The sequence below is a fragment of the Eleutherodactylus coqui genome, chromosome 13 (assembly GCF_035609145.1).
Source record: "Eleutherodactylus coqui strain aEleCoq1 chromosome 13, aEleCoq1.hap1, whole genome shotgun sequence".
Lineage (NCBI taxonomy): Eukaryota > Metazoa > Chordata > Amphibia > Anura > Eleutherodactylidae > Eleutherodactylus > Eleutherodactylus coqui.
Window position 1 is genome coordinate 47,809,789 of NC_089849.1, and position 27,783 is coordinate 47,837,571.

General features: G+C 45.9%; 1 protein-coding gene across 3 annotated transcripts; it reads right to left on the reverse strand.

The window, feature by feature from the left end:
* Positions 1-27,706, reverse strand: SLC35C2 (solute carrier family 35 member C2). 3 transcript variants are annotated; one of them, XM_066587260.1, is made up of 10 exons: positions 27,628-27,706; positions 16,481-16,646; positions 15,016-15,166; positions 11,930-11,993; positions 11,779-11,851; positions 8,942-9,110; positions 7,807-7,890; positions 5,029-5,204; positions 3,552-3,681; positions 1-1,868 (listed from the first exon to the last, which is right to left on the reverse strand). In XM_066587260.1, the coding sequence occupies exons 1-10, from the start codon at positions 27,663-27,665 to the stop codon at positions 1,792-1,794; spliced, it is 1,128 nt and encodes a 375-aa protein (XP_066443357.1). In that variant the 5' UTR covers positions 27,666-27,706; the 3' UTR covers positions 1-1,791. The 3 variants fall into 3 exon arrangements, with proteins under 3 accessions (XP_066443357.1, XP_066443360.1, XP_066443358.1); XM_066587263.1 differs by lacking the exon at positions 27,628-27,706 and adding an exon at positions 20,608-20,872; XM_066587261.1 differs by lacking the exon at positions 27,628-27,706 and adding an exon at positions 20,524-20,872.
* Between the last annotated feature and the right edge of the window lie 77 nt (positions 27,707-27,783).

Below are 27,783 nucleotides of genomic sequence, written 5' to 3' on the forward strand. Positions count from 1 at the left end.
TTCTGGTTTGACCTTTTAATGAATTGGTCCATGAGCATGACAGATCAAGCCACTTCCTAGTACATTCTAAATTACCAAAAAAAGCCCATGCCCATCTTTAAGCAAGTTTTTTTTTACAGTTTAGATATAACCTACTTGAGTAACTTTGTAAATACATTGCATTATTATTGTGGTTGTACTGATCCGAGTTCAGCTCATATTATACTTCAGAGCTGCAATCACAATTCAGCTAGTGAACAAGCTCATCAACATACATACACATCCCTAGCAGTTTAGCTAGGCTTCTATAATACTGTAGGATAGTATTTTTGCCTACTTCAGATTACTGAGCTGTATAGTGTAAAGATTTTCGTTCTCAGAATAGAGCAAGCTCGGCACAATCATTAAGCCAGCAGAATTATGAGCACAGCTCTAGTCTAATTCTAGCTCTCGTACAGGCTGAAACTGAGAAACTATACAAAATAAATAATGTAATGTATTTACAAAGCCGCTCAACTTTTTATGTAGATTAATTCTAGATATAAACTGTTAAATGGTGTTTAAAAGTTGACAAACTCTAAGGTCACCTTCACAAGAAGCATAAATCGCTGAGGGCATTCCATAATGGAAAACCAGCAGCAATTTCATAGTGGCCAAATACATACCTTAATGGTACATATTTAGCAGCGGATTTCATTGCAGAAATGCTGTGGATTTTAATCCTTTGTATTTCAAAGGGTAAAATCCACAGAATTAGGCTGGGTCCACACAAGGGGGCTGATTTGCATCGGAATGTTCGCAGTGGGTATTTCATTGTAGATTAGCCACGGAAAGCCTGCCTCCAGACCCGCACCATTTTGGTGCAGGTTTTATCGTGTATTCCTGTACGGAATCGACGGTAAAATCGACACGCTGTGGAATTGAATTCTGCACTGAATGTCAATTTTCGTACAGATTTTGTGCGGGTTATTTCTGCAGCTTGTGGATGAGATTTCCAAATCTCATCCACTTTACTACTACTATAAACGCCATGGAATTTCCGTGCAGAGGATCGGCATAGACATTTCGCGGCAAATCCGCCCCATGTGATCGCCACCTAAATAGGCGTGCTGTGGATTTTTAAAACGCTGCAGATTGGTTGAGGAAAATTTCTGCACCATGGAAAGGAGGATTTTTTTTTTTTAAATCTCCACATAGCTTACACTGTAAATGTAATGTCTGCAGCGGAAACTCCACAGGATTTCCGCATAGTGCAAAGACAGCTTTAGATTTCACATTCCAGGCACTTCCAACTCTCCGCGAGTTATCACTGTACATCTTAACCCCATTACTGCACACTGGTCCGTAAGAACAAATAAAAAAATATGGCAGTGAGCATTCCCAAAAGACAAAAACCCGTCACTGCAGACGAATGTCCAGTCTACACAAGAAATGTAACATGATGTTCCCATAGTGTTGTACACCAACACTCAGGGGAAGAATCAGTGTAAACCTAATAAATAAAGTAAAACGTGGTTTTGTGGCAGAGGTAGGTAGCAGGTCCCACACGTGGAGAAGCATTTACCAATAAGCGCGGCGCAGAGAAAGAGAAGCCAGCTCTCAGTGTATCCAACTACAAGTAAACATCCCAGTCTCTGCCTCCATCTTCTTGGAGGGATACCGTATAGATTTCACCTCTCTTCACATGTGGGTAAATGTAGCACAACATCCATACTGCGCGGGGAGAGATTCACATGAGAAGTTTCCTCTGAACTTTTAGAGATGTATCTGGAGATCTAGATCTAAGGGAACACGTCCTGATTAGTCCAGCAGTCACGTCTCCTCATCCTCCTCATCTTCACCTCCTCTCAGTAGAAGTTCCATGTCTGTGCTTAGAGACACTCTGTGTTCTGTGTGATTTTCACAAAATAGTAAGATGACAATTAGACCTACGTATAATCACTGCTATAACATACACCGTATATAAAACGCTGAATGGCCACTTTATTAGAGACCCCCATCTGGCAGTAGGTTGGACCTCCTTTGACATTCAGAACTGCAGCAATTCATGGTGGCATAGATTTAACTGAAGGGCCATTTAGATAATGATATTGTTGTGTAGCGCTTGCATTAAACAAGAATTGAGCGATAGTTTGTTTGAAAGCGTGTGCATTTAGTGAAGGGGAAAAGAAAAAGAAAAAAAAAGAGCTTCCTTGTATCGGCTCGTGAAAATGGGGGGTGTGCTTATCTGGTCTTAAAAAAAAAAAAAGCCATTTAGCAGCGACAAAGAAACAAGATGTTTTTAATATAAAAGTGAAAAAAAAAACGCCTATTATAGGCGATCTATGTTAAGGAATCGCAAAAGAGTTGTATGAAAAAAACTAGGTGGTACAACTGTATTTTTGTCATAGGAATGTAAATAATCTGTAGCTCAGAAATCTGCGCAAACCTAAATAAAAATAATCTGTGAATCCGAGACCCTAGCACGGGCGTTTGAAATGGCGAATTATTTTTTCAATAGTCTATGTTGCTGTTTGTAGGGTACGTCACAGCGGCACGGCCAATGGTTGAGCACTAGGTGGGTGTGTAAAAACGATGCTTTGACCTCCTGACAGCCAATTGCTCTGCCTTTAGCTGGCTGAATGTACGCCCCACCAAATGATTAAACACTCCCCCCTCAAATTGCTGAACGAATGATGGATTTTAAGCGGACTGAAAGACAACGATGATCGAATAGGTAATGAAAAATACACAATGGGTGCGCATTTACACACAACGATTATCCCTCAAAAGACGGCTTTTGAGTGAATCTTGAGGGATAATCGTTGTGTCTAAATGGGCCTCTAATGTCAAAACTACCCTGCAGGAATATTGGCCCATGTGGACAAAATCACTTCTTGCAGCTGCTGCAGATTATACGGATGTACTGACCTGCTCTGAACAGCTGACAGGAAGAGTTCATCTATCCATGCTGCTTGTGCCAAATTCTCACCCTCCAATCAGCATGATGCACCAGGATTCATCTGACCAAGCAAGGTTTTTCTACTGCTTAGTGATCCAAATGTTATGCTCTTTTGCTCACTGGTGTCTTGCCTATTTCTCTCAACAGTGCTGGAAGTGGTCGTCAATGCTAAGCTATAATGCATTGTGAATTTGGAGCATTAGTTGCAGCACCAGTTGTATTCAATTACACTTAGCTTGACTGTGCATCACAACGATTCTCGCCATCCTCCTCTAACCCCTTTCATTGAGGAGTTGTTTACACCTGCAGGCTAATGCTGTATATTATTCTTTATTCTTGGTATACTTTTGACACAAATGCACGAGAAAATCCCAAAAGTTTGGCAGGGTATGAAATCCTGTCCCCGGCTATTCTAGCACCATGCTTTGTTCAAAGCCGGTAAGATCGCTTGATTTTTCCATTCTGACACAAACCATATTTGACTTTATGCTGCACTCCGGGGTCACATGTTTAACTGCCATACTTGGAGGTTTCTTATCAAGAAAGGGCCAGGGCTGTAATAAAGTGGTCATTCCCTGTACTTACACAGATTTACACACAGTTGTATAGGTGCTCCCCATTTAACAGTTACCTTTAGTGTGCGTGGTCCTTAAGGCGACATGCAAAGCAATGCCAGAGATGCAGACGGCAAATCCCGACCAGTTGAGTAGGCTCAATTTATCACCAAAGAGATGCGTGGCCAACAACAAAACACAGAGCTCCTGACAACAAAATCAAGATGTCAGACAGTGGAATATAATAAGATCAGCTGAATGCAAGTCCTTAATGCAACTCTACTAGAAGAGTCATTTCATTAGTACGAGTGCTCTTAAGCCTTTCCAATCCACTATCTGACGTCTTCCAACATTCTGATTGAAGCCTGTGCAGCTCTGATGTCTGAAGACGTCTGGCAGGGTATTCTTACCGTTTATTGCCGGACACTCTGTTGTCGGGGGCCTTTCCCGCATGTCACATACTGCAGTACTGGCTCTAGCCAGCAGATAGTGCCATTGTATAATGGCAGAAAGAGAAAGCCCCCTAGGAAACCCCGAATCCAAAATTGGATTGCAAAGTGTTAATGCATACAGCACAGCAGTGGGAAAGAAATCCAATTCTGTGCTTTGGTGTTTCTGCAACTCCCATTCACTTCTATGGAAGTTACCGAAATAGTATAGAACAGCCAGCTCAGACAGCGGAGGCAAGCTGCGACAGGGTCGGGGGTTCTAGGTGCAAGTTCCAGAGGAGGCCTGCATCTCATCATTTACAGCATGGAATGGGAATAACGCTTAATAATTATTAGAGATGAGCGAACGTACTCGGATAAGCACTACTCGTCCGAGTAATGTGCTTTATCCGAGTATCTCTCCGCTCGTCCTGAAAGATTCGGGGCGCTCCGCTGCTGACAGGTGAGTCGCAGTGGGGAGCGGGGCAGAGCGGGCGGGAGAGAAGGAGAGAGAGATCTCCCCTCCGTTCCTCCCCGCTCTCCCCTGCAGCTCCCCGCTCCGCAGCGCGTCCCGAATCTTTCAGGACGAGCAGAGAGGTACTCGGATAAAGCACATTACTCGGACGAGTAGTGCTTATCCGAGTACGTTCGCTCATCTCTAATAATTATGCATCGTATTTCCAGAGTTAAATCAACTTATATATAAATTCTGTATTCAAAATGTAAAATAGAGTTAAAAGGCGAGTATGAATTTTCTTCTACCAATTTCAAGTTACATCCTGTGCAACACAGCCTGCTTCACAATTCTGCAGGCTTCAAAGCTGAAATCTCCCAACATTCTGCACACTGGCTAATTGCAGGAAGCTTGTTCTGATGACTTGCATTCTAGGACGTGGCCACCTTACACCAAGCGCTGTACCATAAACCGTCCCACTGCATTTGCCAAATTACCTTTTTATTAATCAGCTAAAGCTGATTGTGACTGTTGTGAGTAAGTGTCAGTTTCTAAGACAGCCGTTACCTGCCATGTATGCAGCGGGATCGGCTCCTGATCTTGTTCCACACCAACCCCACGATGTAACTGCATGCAACATCTTAAAAGGCAACAGAATAGCTAGAACTGTACCTTGAAAATACCAGCAATGGAGAGGGTGAGACTGGATGTTTTTGAAACCAGTAGAAATTCTGAATACCCAAGGCCAAATGCAAGCAGTCCTCCCACACCGAGGGTGGCCATTAACATGAGGAGACCATGAACATCTTGATAGCGAAAAAGCTGTGTTGATGTAGATACATGCAGTCCTAAAAAGGAAAAGCACAGGAGAGAAAGCCAAAACTAGTATTATTAATGTATGGCCAGAACTTAGATGCAAAAGTGGAGAACTGGTAGCAATGCTGATCTATTATACAAGCACAACTACAATGAGGGGCTGGATCACCGCACAGTAGTTTGCAATTTACAACTTTGAGAATGCTGGGTGACTACCTTCGTTGCGGAGCTTAAGCAGCATTCATCATGGTTATCTGCTGGCTTTCTCAAAAAAAAAAGGGGCTGCGCCAAGTTATAAATTTATCCCTTCTCTACAGGATAGGCGATAACTTTATGACTGGTCGGGGTCTGACCACCAGGACTACTACAATTTCGAAAGTGAAGTCCCAAAGGTCTTACATGATTGAACTGGTTTGTCACGCAGGCACGCTTCGACTCCATTCATTTCAATTACAGTGCCGGAGATTGCTGAGCACTTATCCTTAACAGTTTCCAACGCTCCCATTGAAATGAATGGAGCATCCCACTCATGCGCGACTGCCGCTTCATTCACGAAAGGACCTTCGGGGTTCCCATTCTTAAGATCATGGGGGTCCCAGCAGTCAAACAACCACCAGTTATAAAGTTATCCCCTATCCTTCATTCTTGCGGGGACCTGTTGGGACTCGTTTTTGGCATTGGTGTCCCGATAGTTAGATGCCAACTTCTCCTGTGGAGAAGGGATAACTTTAATTTGGCACAGCCCTTTTAAGAACTAGCTAAATAGAGCCTCTACCAACTCAACAAAAGACTAATCAAAAACTTATAAGGTGCCCACACACCTTCAACTACTGCTGGAAGAACGATAATTCATCCGGCAGCTGTTTTTCCTCAGCTCCCCTTATACACATGAATGTTCAGATCAGGGTGGATTCAGACGAGTGTGTTTATGTGTGCACAAAACCACACGTCTATTAGAACCATTGGTTCCCTATGGTGTGTTCACATGTCCATGTTTTACAGGCATGCAAATGCGTGCACCTGAAAAAGATAGGACATGCGTGCACCATAGGTCCGTGGTGCATGTAAATATTCCGCATGTGGAGTAAAGAATCCCCTGCCACAGCTATAACAGAGGATCGCGATGTTCTCCCATTGCTTTCAATGGGACCGATGCTTCTGCAGCCCCATTGAAAGCAATAGGCTGCCAGAAAGCCCTGCAGGGATTTTCGGGGAAGGGCTTTAAAAATAAGCCCTTCTCTGAAATTCATCTCTAAAATGTGTTAAAAATAAAAAATATATATACCCGCCTCTCCTCAGCTGCCGGGGCTCAGGTGCATCCAGCCGTGTAGTCTCCCTGCACTGCTATGAATCTCTTTCAGCAGGTGGGGATTTAATTCAATGAATGGCCAAGCGCTGCCTCTTATTGGCTGAGTGCTGTGACCAATCACAGGCAGTGCTCAGCTGTCATTCAATTGGCTAAGTGCTCAGCCAATCAGATACAGCCCTTCCAGCTGGGGATTAAAATTAAAATCCCCGCCTGCTGAAAGAGCTTCAGAGCAGTGACGGGACCCAAGCTGCTAGACACGCCTGAGCCCCAGCAACGGCGGAGAGGTACTTTTTTTTTGTACACCAGATAGGATTGATTTTTAGGGAAGGGCTTATATTCAAAGCCCTTCTCTGAAAATCACTGCAGAGGTACTGGCATCCTATTGCCTTCAATGGGGCCACCAGCAGCAGCTTCGGATGCATTGAAAGCAATGCTGCACGGATCTGCATTCATGTGTGTTTGTGCAGATCTGTGTATCCATACGCTCGTCTGAATGCACCCTTAGGGTGCGTTCACAAAAGCGTATATCGGCTCGGTTTTCACGCCGAGCCGATATACGTGGTCCTCATGTGCAGGGGGGGGGGGGGGGGGGGGGAGGCTGGAAGAGCCCAGAAGCAGGAACTGAGCTCCCGCCCCCTCTCTGCCTTCTCTCCACCCCTCTGCACTATTTGCAATGAAGAGAGGCGGGATGGGGTGGGGCTAATTCGCTGACCTTAGCCCCGCCCCCGCCCAACCTCCTCTCATTGAAAATAGTGCAGAGGGGCGGAGAGGAGGCAGAGAGGGGGCGGGAGCCTCAGTTCCTGCTTCTGGCTCTTCCAGGCTCCCCCCCCCCCCCCCCCTGCACATGAGGAGGATGTATATCGGCTCGCCGTGAAAACAGAGCCGATATACGCTCTTGTGAACGCACCCTTAGGCAAATGTTCGTGTGCTACAGGAGTTAAGCAGCAACCAGTCACCACTGGTGCCACTTATTTCCTGGTGCTCATAAGGACTGCGCATTGAAATTCTACACCCCCATCTCTTCTTCCCACCAACATCATCTGCTGGGAGAAAGTTGAACCGTGCCCCAAACACATTAAGGCCCTTTTATATGGGATAGCATTCCCAGCAATAATCGCTTTAACATTTAGTGTAAGAGGGCCTTAGAGAGTCATTCAACCCAGTCATTATAGGCAGGTTCAGACAACTTAACTTGAATATTTATGAGGGCCTTTACTAACTGATTATTTCCTGTGGTTTGCTACACACCCAATAGGTGCAGTTATGAAAATACCCCCCACCATTATCCAACCTTGTACAATTGTAATTAGCTCTATAAATCTTACCTTCAATGCCAACGAAGAGCGGGAACAGGCTGAGGAACATGAGGGGCTGTAAATGAAACATGGTGTCTATGGGATTCTGTAAACCTAAGATAAAAAAAGCAAAAGACAGTAAATATTTTTTTACATGCATGGTTATCATCCACACACAGACATTGTAGCTTAAATAAGTAAGCTCCATGTGTCCCTAAAGTAAAAGAACACATTTTGAAGAAGACTAACAAACTGAAAATATTTAACTTTTAGAATATAGCATTTCAAAAGATGAAACTTTGCTCTGGTTATTAAGAGGTTAAACTTGCTCAAAAGCTGGAACTTTACTATAAGTCAGCAAGAGGACTCCATGATGAACAGAGTAGTTACAGGCCTGGTAAGATGTGTCTCTGATCCCGCAGTATTCTGATATTTTCTGCTACACTTGTTACAACTATACAATAAACCAAAATGTAACAAGTTGCCATTTGTGGGAATTAACTACTTAAAGGGGTTGTCTCGTGAAATCAAGTGGGGTTCAGCACTTCTGTATGGCCATATTAATGCACTTTGTAATGTACATCGTGCATTAAATATGATCCATACAGAAGTTATTCACTTACCTGCTCCGTTGCTAGCGTCCCCGTCGCCATGGATCCGTCTAAATTCGCTGTCTTCTGGCGTTTTTAGACGCGCTTGCGCAGTCCGGTCTTCTCCCTGGTGAATGGGGCCGCTCGTGCCGGAGAGCTGGTCCTCGTAGCTCCGCCCCGTCACGTGTGCCGATTCCAGCCGATCAGGAGGCTGGAATCGGCAATGGACCGCAGAGCCCACGGTGCACCATGGGAGAAGACCCGCGGTGCATCGTGGGTGAAGATCCCGGCGGCCATCTTGGTAAAGGAAGAAAGAAGTCGCCGCAGCGCAGGGATTCGGGTAAGTAATAAACTTTTTTTTTTTTTTTTTAACCCATCCCTTGGGTTTGTCTCGCGCCGAACGGGGGGCCTATTGAATAAAAAAAAAAACGTTTCGGCGTGAAACAACCCCTTTAAGCTCCATAGACATAAGAAGTATTATTACTGATCTTTTATGGTCAGTTGATAATATTTAGCATTACATCTCCGTACACCGTTCGCCACACTGCATCGCCCCTTTAATCGCTGCCACTTACCTAGCTCTGCTTTCTGCATGAGCATCTGTGTAAGGGTCCACCTGATCCCACCCAGGCATGATGCAGCAAGAACCAGAAAAAAGCCCCTGGCATCAAACTGGGTTGACTTGAATGTGAACATGAAGAGACCTCCAGAAATAAGCAGCACCACCAGGATAAGAGCCGGCTTCTACATAGGAAAGGATGAACAAGAGTTAGTTTATTGTTTAAAGAGTCGTAAAATCTCTCCAAAGTCGAATAGAGATTTTCTGTTCCTTTCTGGGAACTCTCCACCAAAACGTGAGTATTAATAGGGGGATTACATCAAATGAAGAGACAAAAACTTTAAGAACTAAATTAATACTCATGGATTAAAAAGGACTTTCCCTGCATATTTGGCTATAAAGCACTGGAGGCATCAGAAACGAGGGAACAAAAGAGATTTTCTGGCTACTCTAAATTCTGAATGACTTGTCATACGTGACAATGACACATCAAAGGGGCTGTGCCACGATTTAACGTTACCGTCTATCCACAGGACAGCTGATAACTATGAATCGTGAGAGCCTGAGAGGTCCGACCAAAGATCATGAGTAATGGGGGCCTAAGTCTCCCTGTGTAAATGCAGCAGCCGAGCAGGTGTATTGATACCTCATTCATTTCAAAGAGACTGCTGGAGTACCTGTATTCAGGTATCTTCACAAGTCCAATTGAGATGAATGGAATGGCAGTGTCCATGCTTTACTGCTAGTACATTAATTCGGGAATCATTGTACCTCCCTTCTCCTGATCTATGAGTATTCTAGACATCAGATACCATTACTCCTATCCTGTGTATAGGAGATAGCTTTAAATCCTGGCACAACCCCTTTAAGACACTAACAATACATGTTGTACAAATCCTTAAAGAGGTTATCCAGGCAGTGCTGCCGGAATATATCGTGGGTTGGAGTCGAAGCACTGCTCCGATCCATGTGTAGTGGCCGAGAATCGTAATTTCAGCGAGTTGCGCCTGCAATTACAAACATAGCTCCCATTGATTTCAATGAGAGTTGCACCTGCTATTACGAGCACCAGCCACCATCAAAGGGTCGGAGCAGCTCTTCTGCTCTGACCCTGGTGTATGCTGGCGGGCGCTGCCAAAAAAACCCTTTAATATAAAACGCCTGAAATAAACCACTTATTCCCCACGGCGTATACTGTATTCCCATTTGTATCATAATAAAAAATAAATTAAATTAAATAAACAGCATGGTCTATCACAAGCCATATTACAAAGGTAATGTCCCCTCATGCTGTATTACGCAGTTATGGCAGCACAAAGGGTGCTTAAAAGCTATGGACATCTTTGGGGGACAAGTTTTTTTCCACACTAAATACATGTGTTTTGGGAAAACACTTATTATTGCAATAGGGTTTAAATTCAAATATTGCACAGTCTGTCTTCTGCAGTTTCTACACATCACTGTAAAGAGACACTGCAGTCTAAGTCCCATTAGGAGATCTGCAAGTGAGGCTAGACTGATAGTTTAGGATACTTTTACATGGGACGATGGTCAGGCGCTTAACGATATCGTTCTTGTGCTTTCACACAGAAGCAATGATTTGCTCACTGAATGAAGGCGAAATGCGCTGGGAATATGTACTGTGGGCCCGCACCTCCACTCAGAGTAAGCAGGCAGTTGTTCATAAATGTTGTTTGGTTTTTGATTGTGGCTCGCTTACCCTGTTGGGTCCCGAGTTTACACAGGACAACAGTTACCTGTAATCGCTCTTTTCGCCTGAGTAAAGTACACTCTCACACAGACGTTTGCAAAAACGCAGCATTTTAGAATGTTTTTTTGACTGTGTTCGACAGCGTTTTTTTACACACCCCATTATTGCAATGGCTGAACTGCTGCATTAAAAAACGCACTAAATACAACACACAGCATTTGTTTTAGCGTGTGTTACAAAGAGAGATGAGCGAGCATACTCGGTTAGGGAAATTACTCGAGCAAGCATCGGCATTTTCGAGGAACTGCCTGCTCATCCGAAAAGATTCAGGGGGGGGCGGTGGGGAGCGAGAGAGATCTCCCTCCCCCCGTTCCCCCTCTCCCCCGCCGCCCTCGAATCTTTTCGGACGAGCAGGCAGTTCCTCGAAAATGCCGATGCTCACTCAAGTAATTTCCCTAACCGAGCATGCTCGCTCATCTCCCATAAAGGCTCTGTACAGCGTTTTTAGCGGGCGTTAAGCCCACTAGAGGTCCCCTGCACACGGGTGTATATTCACGCAGAATTTCCGCCCATGGAAGCGGTCATAGGATTGCATTAGAAAACGCAATCCTAGACAGACGGCCGCACAGAAATGTCACTCCCCTGCCGCTGGCTACGCTGTGCGCATGCGCGGGCTGGCCGGCAGCCAGCACATCAAAGAGCCGGAGCCGCGGGAGAGGTGAGTGCCACGCTGGTCCCTGCAGGGACTCGGGTCAGGTCCCGCTGCGAGAATTCTCGCAGCAGGGTGCGACCCTGCCATCTGCAGAGAGCCATTGAGGTATGCATCTGAATGGGGCAGCGATATCATCTGGAAAAACGATTTTATTGTTTAACTCCTAAAAAACCCGCAATATAGAGTTTTGTTTGCGGTATATTTCCAGCAAACATGGTTTTCTAATTCTTCACCCTAATTACTGCCTATAATCAGCCACTTATATCACCTTTAGGCACATCATGATATATTAGGATTGCATAAATTAAATTATTCCAGCAGAGGCGCACTGGGTTCTTCTCCATCATAATTTAGATGACACATAAAACGACGAACCCTATAAACTCCGGCAAACACCATCTCCACCCAACATCGGCCCTAAGTGACTCACCAGTTCCTCTAGTCTGAAGAGCAGCGAAAAGAAGAGGATGAAGAGCACAGCAGAAGACTTGGTCATGGTGTACCTGGCGACCACATAAAGGTGCGTTACACATTGTTAGACATGAGCAGCTTTATACCATTATGTGATCTGCCCAACTCACAGAGACACCGTGATGTACAGGAAGCTCCAGTTGGAAAGTCCAATGTCCAGAGCGGTGGCCAGGGCTGAGGACAAAACAGAATGACAATTATTAATGGCCATTCATTCTTGACCGTACAGGCAGGTATTTAGACATAGTGTGGCACAGTCGTAAGAGAAGAAAGGAACCCCAATAAGAGAAGTACATGGAAATGGGGTTTCAATGTAAAAAAAGTTTATGCCCTGCTTAAAGTACGACTCTGAGAACACGATATCAGTGAAATAGCCTCGCTAGTACACGGCCCTACAAACACTAACAACTACTGCACGTTACAAGCTCCACAGAAGGACTTACAAAAATGTGGTTTCTAACACACCATGGGGCAATGAATCTACAGAAGAAGAAGTTGTATGTACCCAACAATGGTACCAGAAAAACGTCAGCTCCTGCGATGAAATTTAAAAAATAAATAAAATATACAACTGAAAAAGACTGCCCCATCGAGGTTACTACAAATAAAAAAAATGTATATATATATATATATACACAATTTTTTTTATTATTATTATTATTATTATTATTATTATTATTATTATTATTATTATTATAGGTCACAAAAAATGGCAACAAAGTTTAACAAACAAAACCTTAAGGCCGCCTGCAGACGAGCGGGTCGGATCCGGCCGCTGGACCTGACCCGAGAGCCTGCAGTGACGAGCGCGTACTCACCCACGCCTGGCGGCCCCGGCTCTTTCATGTGTCGGCTGCCGCGCAGCCGGCGCATGCGCAGACCGGAGCCGGCGGCCAGGTGAGTGCGAGCCCCGCACAAAAATAGGACATGCTGAGATTTCGCGCGGCCAAACCGCGGCCGTCTGCATAGGAGTGCGTATTGTAATGCACTCCTATGCAGACTTTCAGTGGCGGAAATCCCGCGGGAAATACCGCGGCGGGATTTCCGCCCGTGTGCAGGCGGCCTTATTTCATAAAAGCATAAACATCTGTCTCCATTCCCACATTTTTTTTTCCACAAAGATCGTTAATACACTCCTTGTCAAAGAAAATTAGGCTCTTAGAAGTTGTCATTTTGCTGCAAAATTTGGCATGCCGTTACATCTTTGGCAGATATGTAAATGATGAGAGTTATGACGTGATTAGATGAACGGTCTTGTCACCTGAAGCCTTAAAAGTGGTCTCCCCCCCTCACGGCTTATGAAAAGTCTCTCAGAGGCTCCTTGTGTGTAGTGACCTCCTCTTTCACTTGTGTAGAGCTTGTTGACCACTAGACCCCTCTACGACGCAGAGAAGAGATTTTGCCCAGTTAGTTGGAGAGGAGCGCATTATCGGAAGGCGAGAAGCTGGATGGTCGTATCCACAAATTGCCTGCTACCGTTCTGACCAGACTGTTAGCAGACGTGTTGGGACCAGTGGATGTGTGAGGGCACACAAGGTGACCGGGCTCAGGACGCCCTCCACAGACCACCAGTAGAGAGGATCATTTGATTGTTCGCCAAGCATGAGCAGCTCCAACTGTTTAGTTGACCGCAATCCAGGGGCAGGTGGCGCCATCGTTACGGACTCTTGCATCTGTTGAAACCATTTCCAGGCGCTTGGCTGAAGGACATTTGGCCACACGGCGCCCTTTAAGTGTACTGCCTATGAAGCCCACCCACTGTCACCTCCATTCTCAGTGGTGTTGGGAATGACAAAGCTGGATGCTACAGAGCGGAACCAGACTGTCTTCAGTGTCAAATCCAGATTTAGTTTGAGAACTGACAACGGCCGTATCCGTGATTGGAGACCTGGGGGGGGGGCATCCCCTACAATAGTCAGTCACCCCTAGTAGTGGTACAAGTGACAATAACAGCTCAGCGATATGTTCAGGACATTCTGCAGCCACATGTGTTCCTCTCATGAGGCATTTTCCAGCAGGATAATGCTCGGCCGCACACACAAGGGTTTCACAGGAATGTCCCCACAACATTGTCACACTTCCGTGCCCTGTCTGGTTGCCAGATTTATTGCCAATAGTACATGTATGGGACCATCTGGGATGCCAACTCCGACAGCCTATGAGTTTGCATGATCTAGAAGCTCAGTTACAGCAAGTGGGAATTGATATGCCACAGGATACCATACAGAACCTGTATGCCTCCATCCAGAGGCGGTACAGCAGGGTACTAGAGCCTCCATGCCCACCTGTGTCACATCTTGTATCTAAGCTAGAGGTGGTACAACAGAGTACTAGAGCCTCCATGCCCACCTGTGTCACATCTTGTATCTAAGCTAGAGGTGTTCCAACAGGGTACTAGAGCCTGACAACTTCTAGGTGCTTGGTTTTTTTTTGACAATGAGTCTACATTATATGGTATATTAAAGAGTGGTGTTAAAAAAATGAAGCTTGTTCTGCAAAAAAACAAGCCTTTATACAACTGTGTTGACAGAAAAATAAAGTTATGGCTCTTAGAGGCTGCAAATGAAAAAACAAAACAACGTAAATTGCCTGCAGTGCCTAGCGGTTTATGATGAAAGTAAAAAGGACTGGCTCTTTTTTCCTAGAAATAGCACCACTCCTGTGCACAGGCTGCGTCTTGTATTGCAGTTCAGGCACTTGGAAAAAAAAAAAAAGATTTTTGTCCAATTTCATACAATGATACATTTACTAACTGCAGAAAGTCATGTGCAAAGGGTGTCATAAACAGGAGGAACCAGGCAAAGACAACCTCATGACACGAGTGCTGCACGACTGGGGGAAAGTTTGAATTTTCGGGGTGGGAGATCCACTCTGACCAAGCCAGTGATTGTCTCATCAAGTTTAATGGGGGGGGGGGGGGGGGGTCACATGAATCAGGAGTAAGGGGCTCCCGCTGCACCCCACAACTGTACAAGCCAGAAGGAGAATATACAACTTACACCCGGAGATTCAACTTGTTTGTCTACATGGTAATTACATTCTTCGGCAAACTTCAGCTCTCACGTGTTTAGGTCAGCTGATGCTAAATTATATAGTAACCCATCGCCAATGTAGAGCAAGAGATTATCCCAGCAAATTGTCCAGATAACTATGTCCTAAAAGACACATTATTGTACTACAAACAATGTGAGCGTACCTGTGGGGGCCACCTTTCTGAGGTAGTCTGACCATGGCAGGATGACACGCGTCCGTCCGCTGACACAACTCATCAATGTTCTACTTAATGAGGACAGGATGAAGATCATCAGGAGATGAACGAGAGTCATGAACAAAGGGAAGTGAAATTGCTGTAAGAATCCAAAGAAATGGAAAAGTTATTAGAAATTACATATACTCCCTTGTTAACATAATATAATTATACGCAATGACTTCATAATTTACACCCTGTATTTGGTGAGTGTGACTGTGGCCTGTTGTATGTACACTGCACCCATGTAAGGCTTAGGCTTCCTACACACATCCGAGTGTGACATTGGGCTGTGAAACTCTGCCAGATATTGCGTTTATGCGATGTACCTGCAGATCACAAGACGTTTGCGCCAAAAATTTTTCCCGTCACTTCAGTACAGTACAATGGGAAACATCACATCGCACAGCGTGCAATGTGTTTTCCAGCCCCACTGAAAACAATGGGCAAGGCGTTCCAAGGAACGTGCAAAGATAAAGCATGCCGTGATTTTTTTACCGTAGCACCATGCGATGCAGGGGGATGGGGGTGGATCTCCGTTTCAGAGCGGGAATGCGTATGAAAACTCTGCCCATACGCAGTGTATTGCATATGGACAGCGAAACTTACGCAGCCTATACAAATGTATGGGGCTCAGAGAAATAGAGCATGCTGCGATTTATTTTTCTTGCACATCAATATGCCCTGTCTATATGCCGGTGTCCATTGTCTTTCATTGACTTCGTTCACCGTTTATCACGCAGCCGTGCAAAACAAGAGTAATACACGGTGAAAACACGGTGAGCCCTAAGACATACATACCTGCAATGCACATACCTGTCCTGGGTTCATGCTGCCTATCCTATAGGTAGCGTGAACCTGGTGACACGTTCCCTTTAATACACAGGAGGAATATCAACTTAGCAATATGTACATGACCATTAGTATAACTTAGGCCCCCTGCACACGGGCGGAAATTCTGCGGCGGGATTTCCCGCAGAATTTCCGCCCGTGGCAGCTGCCATAGGATAGCGTTAGATAACGTAATTCTATGCAGACGACCGCGATTTGTCCGCATGAAATCACGCAAGGAAAACAAATCGTGGCATGCTCTACATCTGTGCAGGGCTCTGCGAGCCCCGCACAGAAATGTCACTCCCCGGACGCCGGCTCCGCTCTGCGCATGCACCGGCTGGCCAGCAGCCGGCAAATCAAAGAGCTGGAGCCGCGGGAGAGGCAAGTGCCGCGCTGGTCCCTGCAGGGGCTCGGGTCTGGTCCCCCTGCGAGATCCGACCCGGCCGTCTGCAGGCGGCCTTAGTTTAGCCATCATGTTACATGCCATCCCCGATGGGTCCTGCGCCCATTTTATGGACGACTGCCAGTACTGATCATTGTCACCTGCCATGTGGCGGGCCGATAACCCAATCCCCCATACCTTCAGTAGCCATTTGTTGTAAAAAGTGATGCCGATGGAGAATGAGTAGTAAAAAAGGACCAGGCCCACAGTGAGAAGAACCTTCCATATTACAGCCCAGCAGGGTAATGCCATCTTCCCACCATCAGTTGTCTGTAGGCAGATGTAGAATGCATCCAATGGGGAACTGTGAAGAAAAATGTGCAGTAAAGAATAATCAGTGACAATTTCTTGAACCAGCCTTGTCATATATAGTCACAAACTGGTGACCGTCTTTATTAATTCTAGTGCAGTTACAAAATCATAGCTGCCCTCTGATTGGTTGCAAGAGAATACAAGATTACCCCACCCCCTAAGTGACAACAACCGATCGCTAGGATTTAGGGCAGCAGGAAGTGATGTGACAAATTTATCGCCATCACTTAAATCTGCAGGTTCCGGTGAATGTTCATGTAAACAGAAGTATTATCCAGTTAGCAGAGGAAGGCATGGTCTCACAAATCATCCCACCTTATTGAAAAAATGTAAATTCATTATAAGGGCGCCCACCCACTGGCGTTTTTTTACCTGCGTTTTGTGTTTTTCCTGCACAGGCATAGAGATAACATGTGTTCCTGTCCACTGGCGTTTTTTTTGCGTTGCGTTTGCGTTTTTAACATAGGAACTGTCAGTTGCATATGTGTCCTTATTTTTCTCCTAATGCACCCATGAATGTCAATGGAAATTAACGGAAAAGCTGCGAAAACGCCGCGAAAAACGCGCGGAAAAATCGCGGGAAACGCGGCGAAAACGCTGCGTTTTTTTCCCGCGGAAAACGCAAACGCCAGTGGGTGGGCGCCCTAAGGCTGCTACATTAACTGCAGGTTGCCGAAATCCCACTAGCACTCACTGTGGAGAAATGTCGGAAGATTTTGTCGGTCAAAGGGCAGTACTACTGGCTGAATCATGCATCTAACGGCCACCACAGGTAGGCAGGGTTTCGTCTGTATGTGGTTACTGCAGCCTAAGATTGCCTGTTCACACTGATTGCCAGGTGGCATTTTGAACTTATAGGCGTTTTTTTTCTATTGATGACCTCTCCTCAGGATAGGTTATCAATAAAGGATTCACCACTCAGGATAACCGCTGATCAGCTGATTCCGCTCATCAGACTGCGCTGTCCATCGTGCAGTGGCCTAGGTTGGTATTGCAGGCACAGCTCCCACGGAATTCAATGGGAGCTGTACATGCAGTATTGCACTAGGCCACTACAATGTTGTCAGTGCTATCTGCTTCAAGAGCTGAGCACATTCACAGTGTCAGGAAATCAGCTAATCAGCAAGGATCCCCTCCAATCATCTATTGATGACCTTTTGTGAGGATAAGTCATCAGCAGAAAAAAAAACATGCAGAGTCCCAGATAATCCCTTTAAATGCTGTTTCCCCAAAAATAAGACACTGTCATATTAATTTTTGCCCCAAAAGAGGCACAGTGTCTAATTTTTAGGGGGCGGGGGGAGGGCCTATACTCACCTGGCCCACCGCCTCTGACTTCCTCGCACTGGTCCCACTCTCTTTCTGGTAACGAGGTTTTGAATAACCCGCCTCCAGCAAGCAAGTGCTGTGATTGGATCATGAGCGCTGCTGACTCACTGGCCAATGTAGTGGGAATGGAGCTATCTGCTTCCTGCAGACATCAGCTAAGTGCATGAGTGAAAGGCCCAGAAAACAGGATCCCAGGCGGTGGAAGCTGTTACGTGTGCTGCTGGGATCTGTTGTACTATGTACTCCTAGCAGCACAGTCAGGCGGTTGAGGGTTAATTGAGCTGGCTGAGTGTGGTACTTCCTGCTAGCCAATCTCCTGGATCTGTGCTCACATATAAACCCAGCTCCTGGTCAGTCTGGCTGGGTTCCCCAGGGTGAGCACTTATGTTAGTTCTGTGGCCTGTAACTTGTTATCAGTCATGTTCTGTCCCGTTCCTGATGCAGCTGGCGGTGTGTCCAGTGCTCTGTTCTGTCCTGTTGCAAGCTTTGCTGAGTGATTTCTGTCTTGCTGGTTCATGTCCGTTTGTACGTTTAAATTCTGTCAGTTTCTTGTCAGTTTGCTGTGTGACCTGCTATCTGTGTCCTGTTGCAGCTTTCTGTGTGAACTCTGTCCGGTTCTGTTGGACTCCTGGTTAGTGTAGGGACTAGCGGTATAACCAGGAGCCGTGATGTGGCCCGCTAGCTTCCACATCTTGTACAACATGTCAACCAATACCTGGTATTTATATTCTGCTTCCAATCTGTTACTAGTGGTTGCATGTTGTATGCAGTGGTTCTGTCTCTGTCATGTAGCATGTGTATGTCTCCTGTTCTGTGGCGTGGTTCCTAGGTCAGCTAGGGCCCAGATCCGAAGACCGCTGGGCTGCCCTTATTGGGGCAATGTTCCCTGCTTAGGTAGGGCCATGCCATCCTCCCGCGTAGAACAGGGTCAGTTGCCTGAAACTTGTGTGACCCTGGTGATACCTGTGTGCGTGCATCCATTCTCTATCCCTTTTTGGGTGCGATCGTGCGGGCCCCGTGCTTTGCCTGCCCACACGATCGTAACAGAAGCCAGCTGATTCAGGGGTGTTCTGTGGAAATAGCATTGATGACCTATCCTCAGGATAGGTTATCAATAGTTGATCAGCTGGGGTCTGTCACTTGGGACCGCTCCGATCAGCTGAGCAGGCGTATGCTGTCAGCGCCGCAAATACAGAGGTCGACGTGGAAGTATCTGCGCTGACCTCTGTGCAGTGGCCGGCACGGCCTGCGTTGATTTAAATTACAAATGAGGGCGCTCAGCTGATTGGTCGGGGTCCGACGGACCCCAGCCGATCAACTATTGATGACCTATCCTGAGGATAGATCATCAATAGTATTTTCCACAGAAAACCCCTTTAATTCTTGATAACCTATCCTTAGCATAAATCATCAATAATTCAGTCCTGGACAACCCTTATAATATGGTTATCCAGCTTCAGGTGTACTCTATGGGTATACAGTCCGACGCTGCATAAACTACATGTGGCCATTTTTTACATGTACTGCCACAAGACAGTGTGGGGGAAAAAGGTAGTATCAGTCGGGCCTTCTTGCATTTTTTTGTGCGTGTGAAAAACAGCCCATACGCACAAAAAAATACATACACAGTGAAAATGTTACGTTTTTCACTCACCACAATTGCATACATCCCTGAGAACTAACCCTTAGGCTGCTCTTACAGAGGCGTCTGCAAAAAAGTTTTCGAATAGCGTTCAACAGCGTTTTTGACGAACCCCATCACTGCATTGATGAATGCGGTACGTAATAAAAATAAATCACTAAAATGCACTAAAGTAGAGCAGACAGCGTTCAAAACGCTCATTTAAGAAGACCCATTGAAATCAACGGAGGCGTTTGAAACGGCCGCTAAACTGCTGTAAAAACTGCCTGTGTGAGAGCAGTCTTATATGCATGTCCTCCTGGCACCCGATCACCGAGTGACCAGAGAGGGGCCATATAACAAGTGCCATCTGGAACGTGGCCCCATAAGCAGTGCCAGTCAGACACCGACTGATACAGTATCAGCAAAAAGGTTACAAATTTTAGACAGCGCCAAACACTCCGACAAGTCTGATGACTCCTGAAGGAAGCCATCAGTACCCTCATGCCATGTGAGCGGTCTCGTGGCGCTCACCCCCGGGCACTAACGTCTAGCAGCACTGAAGAAGAGTGTTCCCGTAGAGCGCTCCGGACTCCTCCTTGTCCTTCTGAGGGCCACATTTCTTTTTCTTGGAGTCCTGGACTATCCAGGATGTCTATGCATGAAACTACAACTCCCAGCATGCCTTGACAGCTTCTACTGTAGTTTTGCACCATCTGGAAGTATGTAAGACACCAACGTGCCACCTTCTACGCTGCAGCCTGACACTCATGTCCCATGCCAACTGTGCCACACAACTGGGCACCCAATGATCCGATATAATGAGCCCGTATCCCACCACTGTGTAATCAGCACACCAGGGTCCCCCCCAGAAGGAAGGTATGACAGCTACTGCTGCACCCCAACAAGTATGACTTACCCCCAATACATCCACTTATGTCCCCTGCAGCCTCAGTAATAAGTTAGCCATAACTTTCCTAAGACTTCAGCCCCTTTTACATGCCTATCTGCAGCCTTCAGCCTGCCAGTCCCGGCTCCTCCATCATATGGACTTATTCGATTGCAAGCTCTTTGTCACAATTTCTGCAACAGATGGGGCGCGTCCATTAAGGGTTCAGAGCAATGAAGGGTGGGCAGAGAATAACAGCAGCGTCTTGGGGTGCACAGGATAGAACGCGAGGTCACCGCACTGCACCCCTCCACTACTCCGGCCGCCCACACCCCACCTCCTCCTCTACTCAGCGATCGCTCCTTGACCAAGACGTGGCTCAGGCGCGGGGCATGCTGGGAGAGCTCCGTGACGCTCCGCGAGACGTCCGGCTCGTTCCGCCATATTGGTAGAGGCATCTGCAGCACAAACTCCTCTTCCAAGAGAGAAGTGCAGATGTTTTAGCTGCTTCTTCTGTTTCCTGACTGACATGTTGTAGCAGTCACGTTCAGTGTTCAGTTCTGACCAAGTGGTCTCAGTGTGAGGCGCTGTATGTCTGTCACAATCTGATTGACCCCCTCCGCATCCGACCACTCACATACAAAATTAGCCAAATAATGCAGTTTAGGGAAATAGGCTTGAAGTAATAGTTCGCTTTTCATTCATTGGTCATTTTCTGTAGGCATAAAAAAAAATCTGTTGGTCGTTCCCTTATCGTTTGGTTTAAATACCGATCATTCAGTCCCTCTCAGTCACTAATACAGCGAATGTCAACCACTGAACGATTTCTAGTATGAACGCGCCAATGATGTATCTGCTGTATAAACAGGCCGCACAAGCGAACTTTGACCCCATTCCTCTTATAAGGGTCCTTCCTGCAGTCTTGTTTCCTGCATATAAGGGCCGGTTCACGTGGGCGTAAGTGTATTTTGGCTACATAAATACGCAGCGTATTTACATGACTAAAAATTGTCTTATTTTGCCCGCCCTTGTGGGTTTCTGTGCATGCAAATACAGCGCATATTTGCACATTGAAAAAAAATACATAAAAGGGCCCATGTATTTGCTAGTATCCTGCATATTCACTGCATTTGCACCGGCTGATTCTACTCAACTGCCTATTGCGGGGCTTAATACGCACCAAAATAGGACATACCGTATATTTTATCACATGAAAAAATACGCTCATGCGAATGAATCTACTGAAATCATTGGGTTCCATTCACTGCGTATTGTGGGCATAATATGCTGCGCAAATGCACTCTTGTGAACAAGCCCGAAGGCCGAAAAAAATCGCGGGCATGTTCTATTATTCTGCGATGTGCGATTTTTTTTTTTTTTTTTTTTTTTTTTTTTTTTTTTTTTAAATCTCCCATGTTTCCCAATGAAGCCTTCTTTTTATTACATCGCAACTCAGTCCGTGATGCAATTTTAACATTAGAAAGTCCTATTGACATTTGCCATAAAAGATTGCGCGGTTTTATCGCGGGGGCGGCAGTGATGCGAGATTATTCTAAGGAAAAAAAAAAGCATCGCTGACACTCAAAACTCACGGGAACAAAGATGCAATTTTGCAGGATTTTTTTGTGGCAAAATTGTGATCACCCATGTGGAACCAGCCTACGGCTACATTCCCACGGGCTGGATATCGTGCTCCCCAATGCGTGATCTTCACGGCGATTGGTTTTAGATAATGTTAGAGAAATAACAAATTAAGTATCAATGCTGTTTTAAGCTGTTTTCTTATTTTTATTTATGCCTTAAGCTCCCTGTCCACAGCCGTTACGGAATATCGCCAGCGATATTCACTGTGTTATCCGTGGATTATCACCACGGGTAACGCAATGAACAATCGCCTGTGGACAGGCTGCCTTAGGCCCCCTGTCCACGGGCGTTGCGGTATCCCATGGTGGATCTCCGCTGATCTGCCCTATCTGATAGATAGGCTGACCGCGGAGAATCGGGGCAATTCGCAGCATGCTACGAATTGCCTGCCCCGAGCAGAGAATCACAATGATTCACCGCTCGTGGACAGTGGACCGGCGCTTTCCATAGCAGTGCTATGGAAAGCCTTAGAGGGCGTGATTCGCCAGCGGTTTAACGCCGGCAAAATCACGCCCGTGGACAGGCACCCACAAGGCAGTTTAATTCAGTTGGAATGCTCTGGAGACAATACCTACCTCAGACACAAGACCCACTTTACAAAGAATGCAATTCTGTCTTTGTTCCTTATCTAATGTGCTAAAGAAGTTTTTAACATAAACCCAAAATTACTGGATCTTAGGCAAAGATGACTTATTTTTAGCATGTGCTCTCTCTATTCTACAGAAAAAATCCGTTCTTTTGAGCATTGTGTCTAAATGCGCGTCCGTTGTGCACTGTTCGTGCACTATTCGTTCATCGCTCATTTCTAGGAAGCTAGAAATGAGCGATGAGCCTTATCAGTGCCGCATGCTGATTTTCTGATTTTCTCAGCGGGCGGCACTGATGGCATTCTTTCAGCTGGTATCCCGCTGGGACTTCCTAGCGGGATTCCAGCTAAAAGGTCGGAGAACAAATCAGCGGTCAGCGCTACTGCTGCTTCTCGGAGCTAGCAGCTCAGCGGAACACTGCGAGAACAAAGCAGCTGTTTGCATATACAAAACAGCTGCTCTGCTCTCCGAGTTATCAGTGGTGTCCCGCTCCGCCTGCATAGCTCTTTAAGTAGCTAATTAGCTACTTAAGAGTTATGCAAAGATGATCACTTAAAACTGACACTCAAACTGTAGTTTGAGCGATCATCTTTCAGCTTAAATGCACCCTAAGGCTTCATGTCCACAAAGAAAATCAGGCCCGCGAGAATTTATGCTGCAAATGCACTATAAGGGCTGTTTCAGACACCGTATATCGGCAGGGTATTTACGCCGGCCGATAAACGGCGTCTCTGTCTGCAGGGGGAGGAGGCTGAAAGAGTCAGAAGCAGTGCTCTGAGTTCCCGCCCCCTCTCTGCCTCCTCTCCACCCCTTTGCACTATTTTCAATGAGGAGAGGCGGGGCAGGGCGGAGCTAATTCCGGAAACTTAGCCCCACCCCTGTCCTGCCTCCTTTCATTGCAAATGAGCGATGTGTTCTGAGTGAACGCCCAACAATAGAACGTTCTGTGATTTCTGTTTTTTGCAGCAAAGCTGCAAGGAAGCAAAGAAATCACTCAGGTTAATAAATCAATAAAAAAAAAGGATTTCATGTTTGTGCAAATTTTGTGCACATCGCACCAAACTCACACGATAATCCCGTTCGTGTGAATAAACCCAGGAAAACTATGAGCTCAGAAAATCTAGTGAACTGGGCCCAGAAAAATACATCGCTCCTCCTACTGCTATTCTACTGTATGCACTGTCTTGTCTGTTTATATATGGTGCGTGCAAGAAGAGTACGCAATAGAGCCGGTGAGCAACTATGTTCTTCACTCTACTACTTGACTCTACAGTGCTCGCCTGTTCACTTTACCATCCACTCTACTACTTGACTCTCCAGTGCTCGGCTGTCCACTCTACTATTCGACTCTCTCTCGCATGAGGAAGGCTTTTATAGCCGAAACGTCGCCATCATCAGTGATGGGTAAATAAAAACCATTGGTTCTATTGCATCCTGAAGTGCTGCCAGTTTTTGCCTATATATATATCGACTCTCTCCAGTGCTCGGCTGTCCACTCTACTACTCGACTCTCTCCAGTGCTCGGCTGTCCACTCTACTACTCGACTCTCTCCAGTGCTCGGCTGTCCACTCTACTACTCGACTCTCTCCAGTGCTCGGCTGTCCACTCTACTACTCGACTCTCTCCAGTGCTCGCCTGTCCACTCTACTACTCGACTCTCTCCTGTGCTCGTCTGTTAAAGGGGTTGTCCCGCGAAACAAAGTTGGGGTATACACTTCTGTATGGCCATATTAATGCACTTTGTAATGTACATTGTGCATTAATTATGAGCCATACAGAAGTTATTCACTTACTTGCTCCGTTGCTAGCGTCCTCGTCTCCATGGTGCCGTCTAATTTTCAGCGTCTAATCGCCCGATTAGACGCGCTTGCGCAGTCCGGTCTTCTCCGTGTTGAATGGGGCTGCTCGTGCTGGAGAGCTGCTCCTCGTAGCTCCGCCTTGTCACATGTGCCGATTCCAGCCAATCAGGAGGCTGGAATCGGCAATGGACCGCACAGAAGACCTGCGGTCCACCGAGGGTGAAGATCCCGGCGGCCATCTTCGCAAGGTAAGTAAGAAGTCACCGGAGCGCGGGGATTCGGGTAAGTACTATCCGTTTGGTTTTTTTTCAACACATGCATCGGGTTTGTCTCGCGCTGAACGGGGGGGGGGCTATTGAAAAAAAAAAAAACCCATTTCGGCGCGGGACAACCCCTTTAACTCTACTGTCCACTCTTCTACTTGACTCTCTGTAGTGCTCACCTGTTCACTCTACTGTCTACTCTACTACTCGACTCTCTCCATAGTGACCATAGACTTCTATCGGACACTTGGTGGGCAAATATGCAGGAAAATACAGCAGGACCTCGCTCATGAGAACTAACCCAATGACATCAATGGGGGATATTCTCTGTGCTTTGCAAAAACGTGCACAAATATGGTCGTCTGAAGAAGCCCTAACAAGCATTTTTTAATGACATTTTGTGGCTTTTTCATAGTACTCTTTTGTACATGTCTCTTTTTCTGGCGTTTTTCAAGTCTTCTAGAGAAAAAAAAAACACCATAAACCAAAACACATTTGGATGTGATGCTTTTTATATTGCACTGCAGACCTCAAGGATACAGCTGGCTGTAAAAGATGCATCAAAAAATTTGGCACTTTTTTACAAAAATAGAAACCAGACGTACGAGTTTAAAAGCAGGAAAAGCTGGGTATGTATATTGTACTGTAAAACGCCAAAGTCCGGACACTCACCTTCTTCAAGTATTCTGTACCGAGCCTCCCTGCGTTCTTTTCTTACACAGGACGATCTACGGGTTCATCGGGAAAAAAACGCATGCGTCCTTTTCGTTTTTGCGTCTTTTTTGCGTAAACGCTGAAAGACTGCAGCAAAGACGCACACTGTTTTCACAATGAGTTTTTCACCACATCCAAACCGCCTCATGTGCATAAACCCTTATAATTATGGGCGCTTTCTTGCAATTTTGCATCAAAGTTTACTGTTTTGTAAGAAAATGCAAACAATGTTATCTTTCTGGCTAAAGGTCAGACCAAGCAGAGTACAAGATGTGCAAAGCTCATAAAAAACAGAAGGAAACAGATGAAAAGCCTCTGTGATCCAGATGGGGGTAAACACTGGAGCCACTGAGGCAACAAGTAGTCCGATTAGGAAAACAGGAGGATAATGTGTGTAAAGACCCCTTTACACGGAACGATTAGTGTTCAAACAAATCGTACAAACAAGTGAAAATGAGCAATTACTGTCAGGTATTAACACAGCCAACGATCGAATGATGAATGAGAAGTCATTCGCTTTTCTGCAGGCATAGAAATCATCGTTGGCTCATTCACTAATCATTCAGTTTAAACAGCGCCGGTTCAGTCGTTCTTATTCCCTTATACAGCCGATTTGAATGAGCCAACGATGTATCTGCCGGTATAAACAGGCTGCATAAGCAAACTCTGACATTGTTGGCTCATTCATACGATAAACTGGAAGGTCAATATAGGCTCTTTCCCACGAGCGTATATCGGCCCGCCATTTTCACGGTCGGCCAATATACGCTGTGATCTGATGCCTTGGGTTCCAAGGCATCAGATCACATGGCTGTATTCCCGCGACGTAAAAGCACTCAGCCAGCCAATATAGCGCCGGGTGCTTTTACGTCGGGCCCAAAAGATAGTCCTGGAACTATCTTTTGGGCTGCAGTATGTCGGCCGCTGCGTGGGCTCCTATGGAAGCCCATAACAGCGGCCGAAGGTGGGAGTTTAGCAGCGTTAATGATTCTAATGGGGGGAGGCAGGAGGGGGTGGTGCTTAGCTTCCGCCTCCTCCCATTGCAATCAGCCGATGGGGAGGAGAGAGGAGGTGAGCCAGCAAGGGGGAGGGAAGGGGAAGACTCAAGAGCATTGAAGCCTCAGCGTATATGTGCCATGGCCCATGCCGTCTGAATGGGCGCACAAACGTTAGATTTGTGCGCCCGTTCACGAGTTTTTATTCCTCACATCATAGTGTATATCGGCGGGTCGTGAAAACGAAAGCCGATATATACGCGTGTGAAAGGGCCCTAAAGCCACTCTCAAACAGTCTTTAAATTACAGCGTTTAGCGCCCCACTAAAAACGCTGCACTACGCCTCTATTCATTTCAATGGGGCTTCACAGACGATTGTTTTAGTGCATCGTTTTTATCGCGTGCTAAATCAAACGCTGTATGTTCTATTTTTCTGCGTTGCAGCGCATTTTCAGTGCATTACTTCACCCACTGCAATGATGGGTTGCGTTAAAAATGCTGTCAAAAATGCCATTCTAGAACGCAGTAAAACGCTGTGTTTAAAGCCCATGTAACAGCATATTTTACTGGACTTTTTGTGCTCGCAAGTCCTGTTCTTTTGCACAGCAAAAAAAAGCCCCGAATGAAATCCCCAATTAGTCTAATGAGTTCCAGATGTGTTCTTTTCCCAGCGGAATTACGCAGTGCTACATACATCTCCTTTTGTATTGCACATTTGCGCACCCCCTATTGACTTCTATGGGGGCCTTTGATGCACAAATATGCAGAAAAATAGAGCACGTTCTAGTTTATTTGTGTGTGACTGATATACACATGCAAATTACAGAAAGGTTTGCTTTATACCACTAGTATAATCCCTGTCCGTATAACATATTAGGGTATTCGTACTATCTTAGAAGGAAGCTCCCGGGCACAAATTTACACTCCGTTCTCCAGAAATCAGCTCATTCCCACCATAATCCTGGTTAGACAATCCCTTTAAATATACACCTATGTAGTGCCATATACTGTTCATATAACAGTGCCATGCATGTCCAAAATAGCAGCATATAAAAACCCAATGACCATATGACCGCTGCCCCACAATTCCTTACCAAGTCTCGCTCAGTATGCAGTAGGTATAGTAATTACCTGATAGTCCTCTTTTTTCTCTTGTGGTTTACAATCATCCTGTCGTTGCTGTAAGGAAAATCATCTCAACATGTTCCGACTTCCTGGGGTGGAGGGGGGTTTGTGCTAATACACAGCAGCCAATCAGAACAAGTGGAGCTGCCATGTAAAGAATGC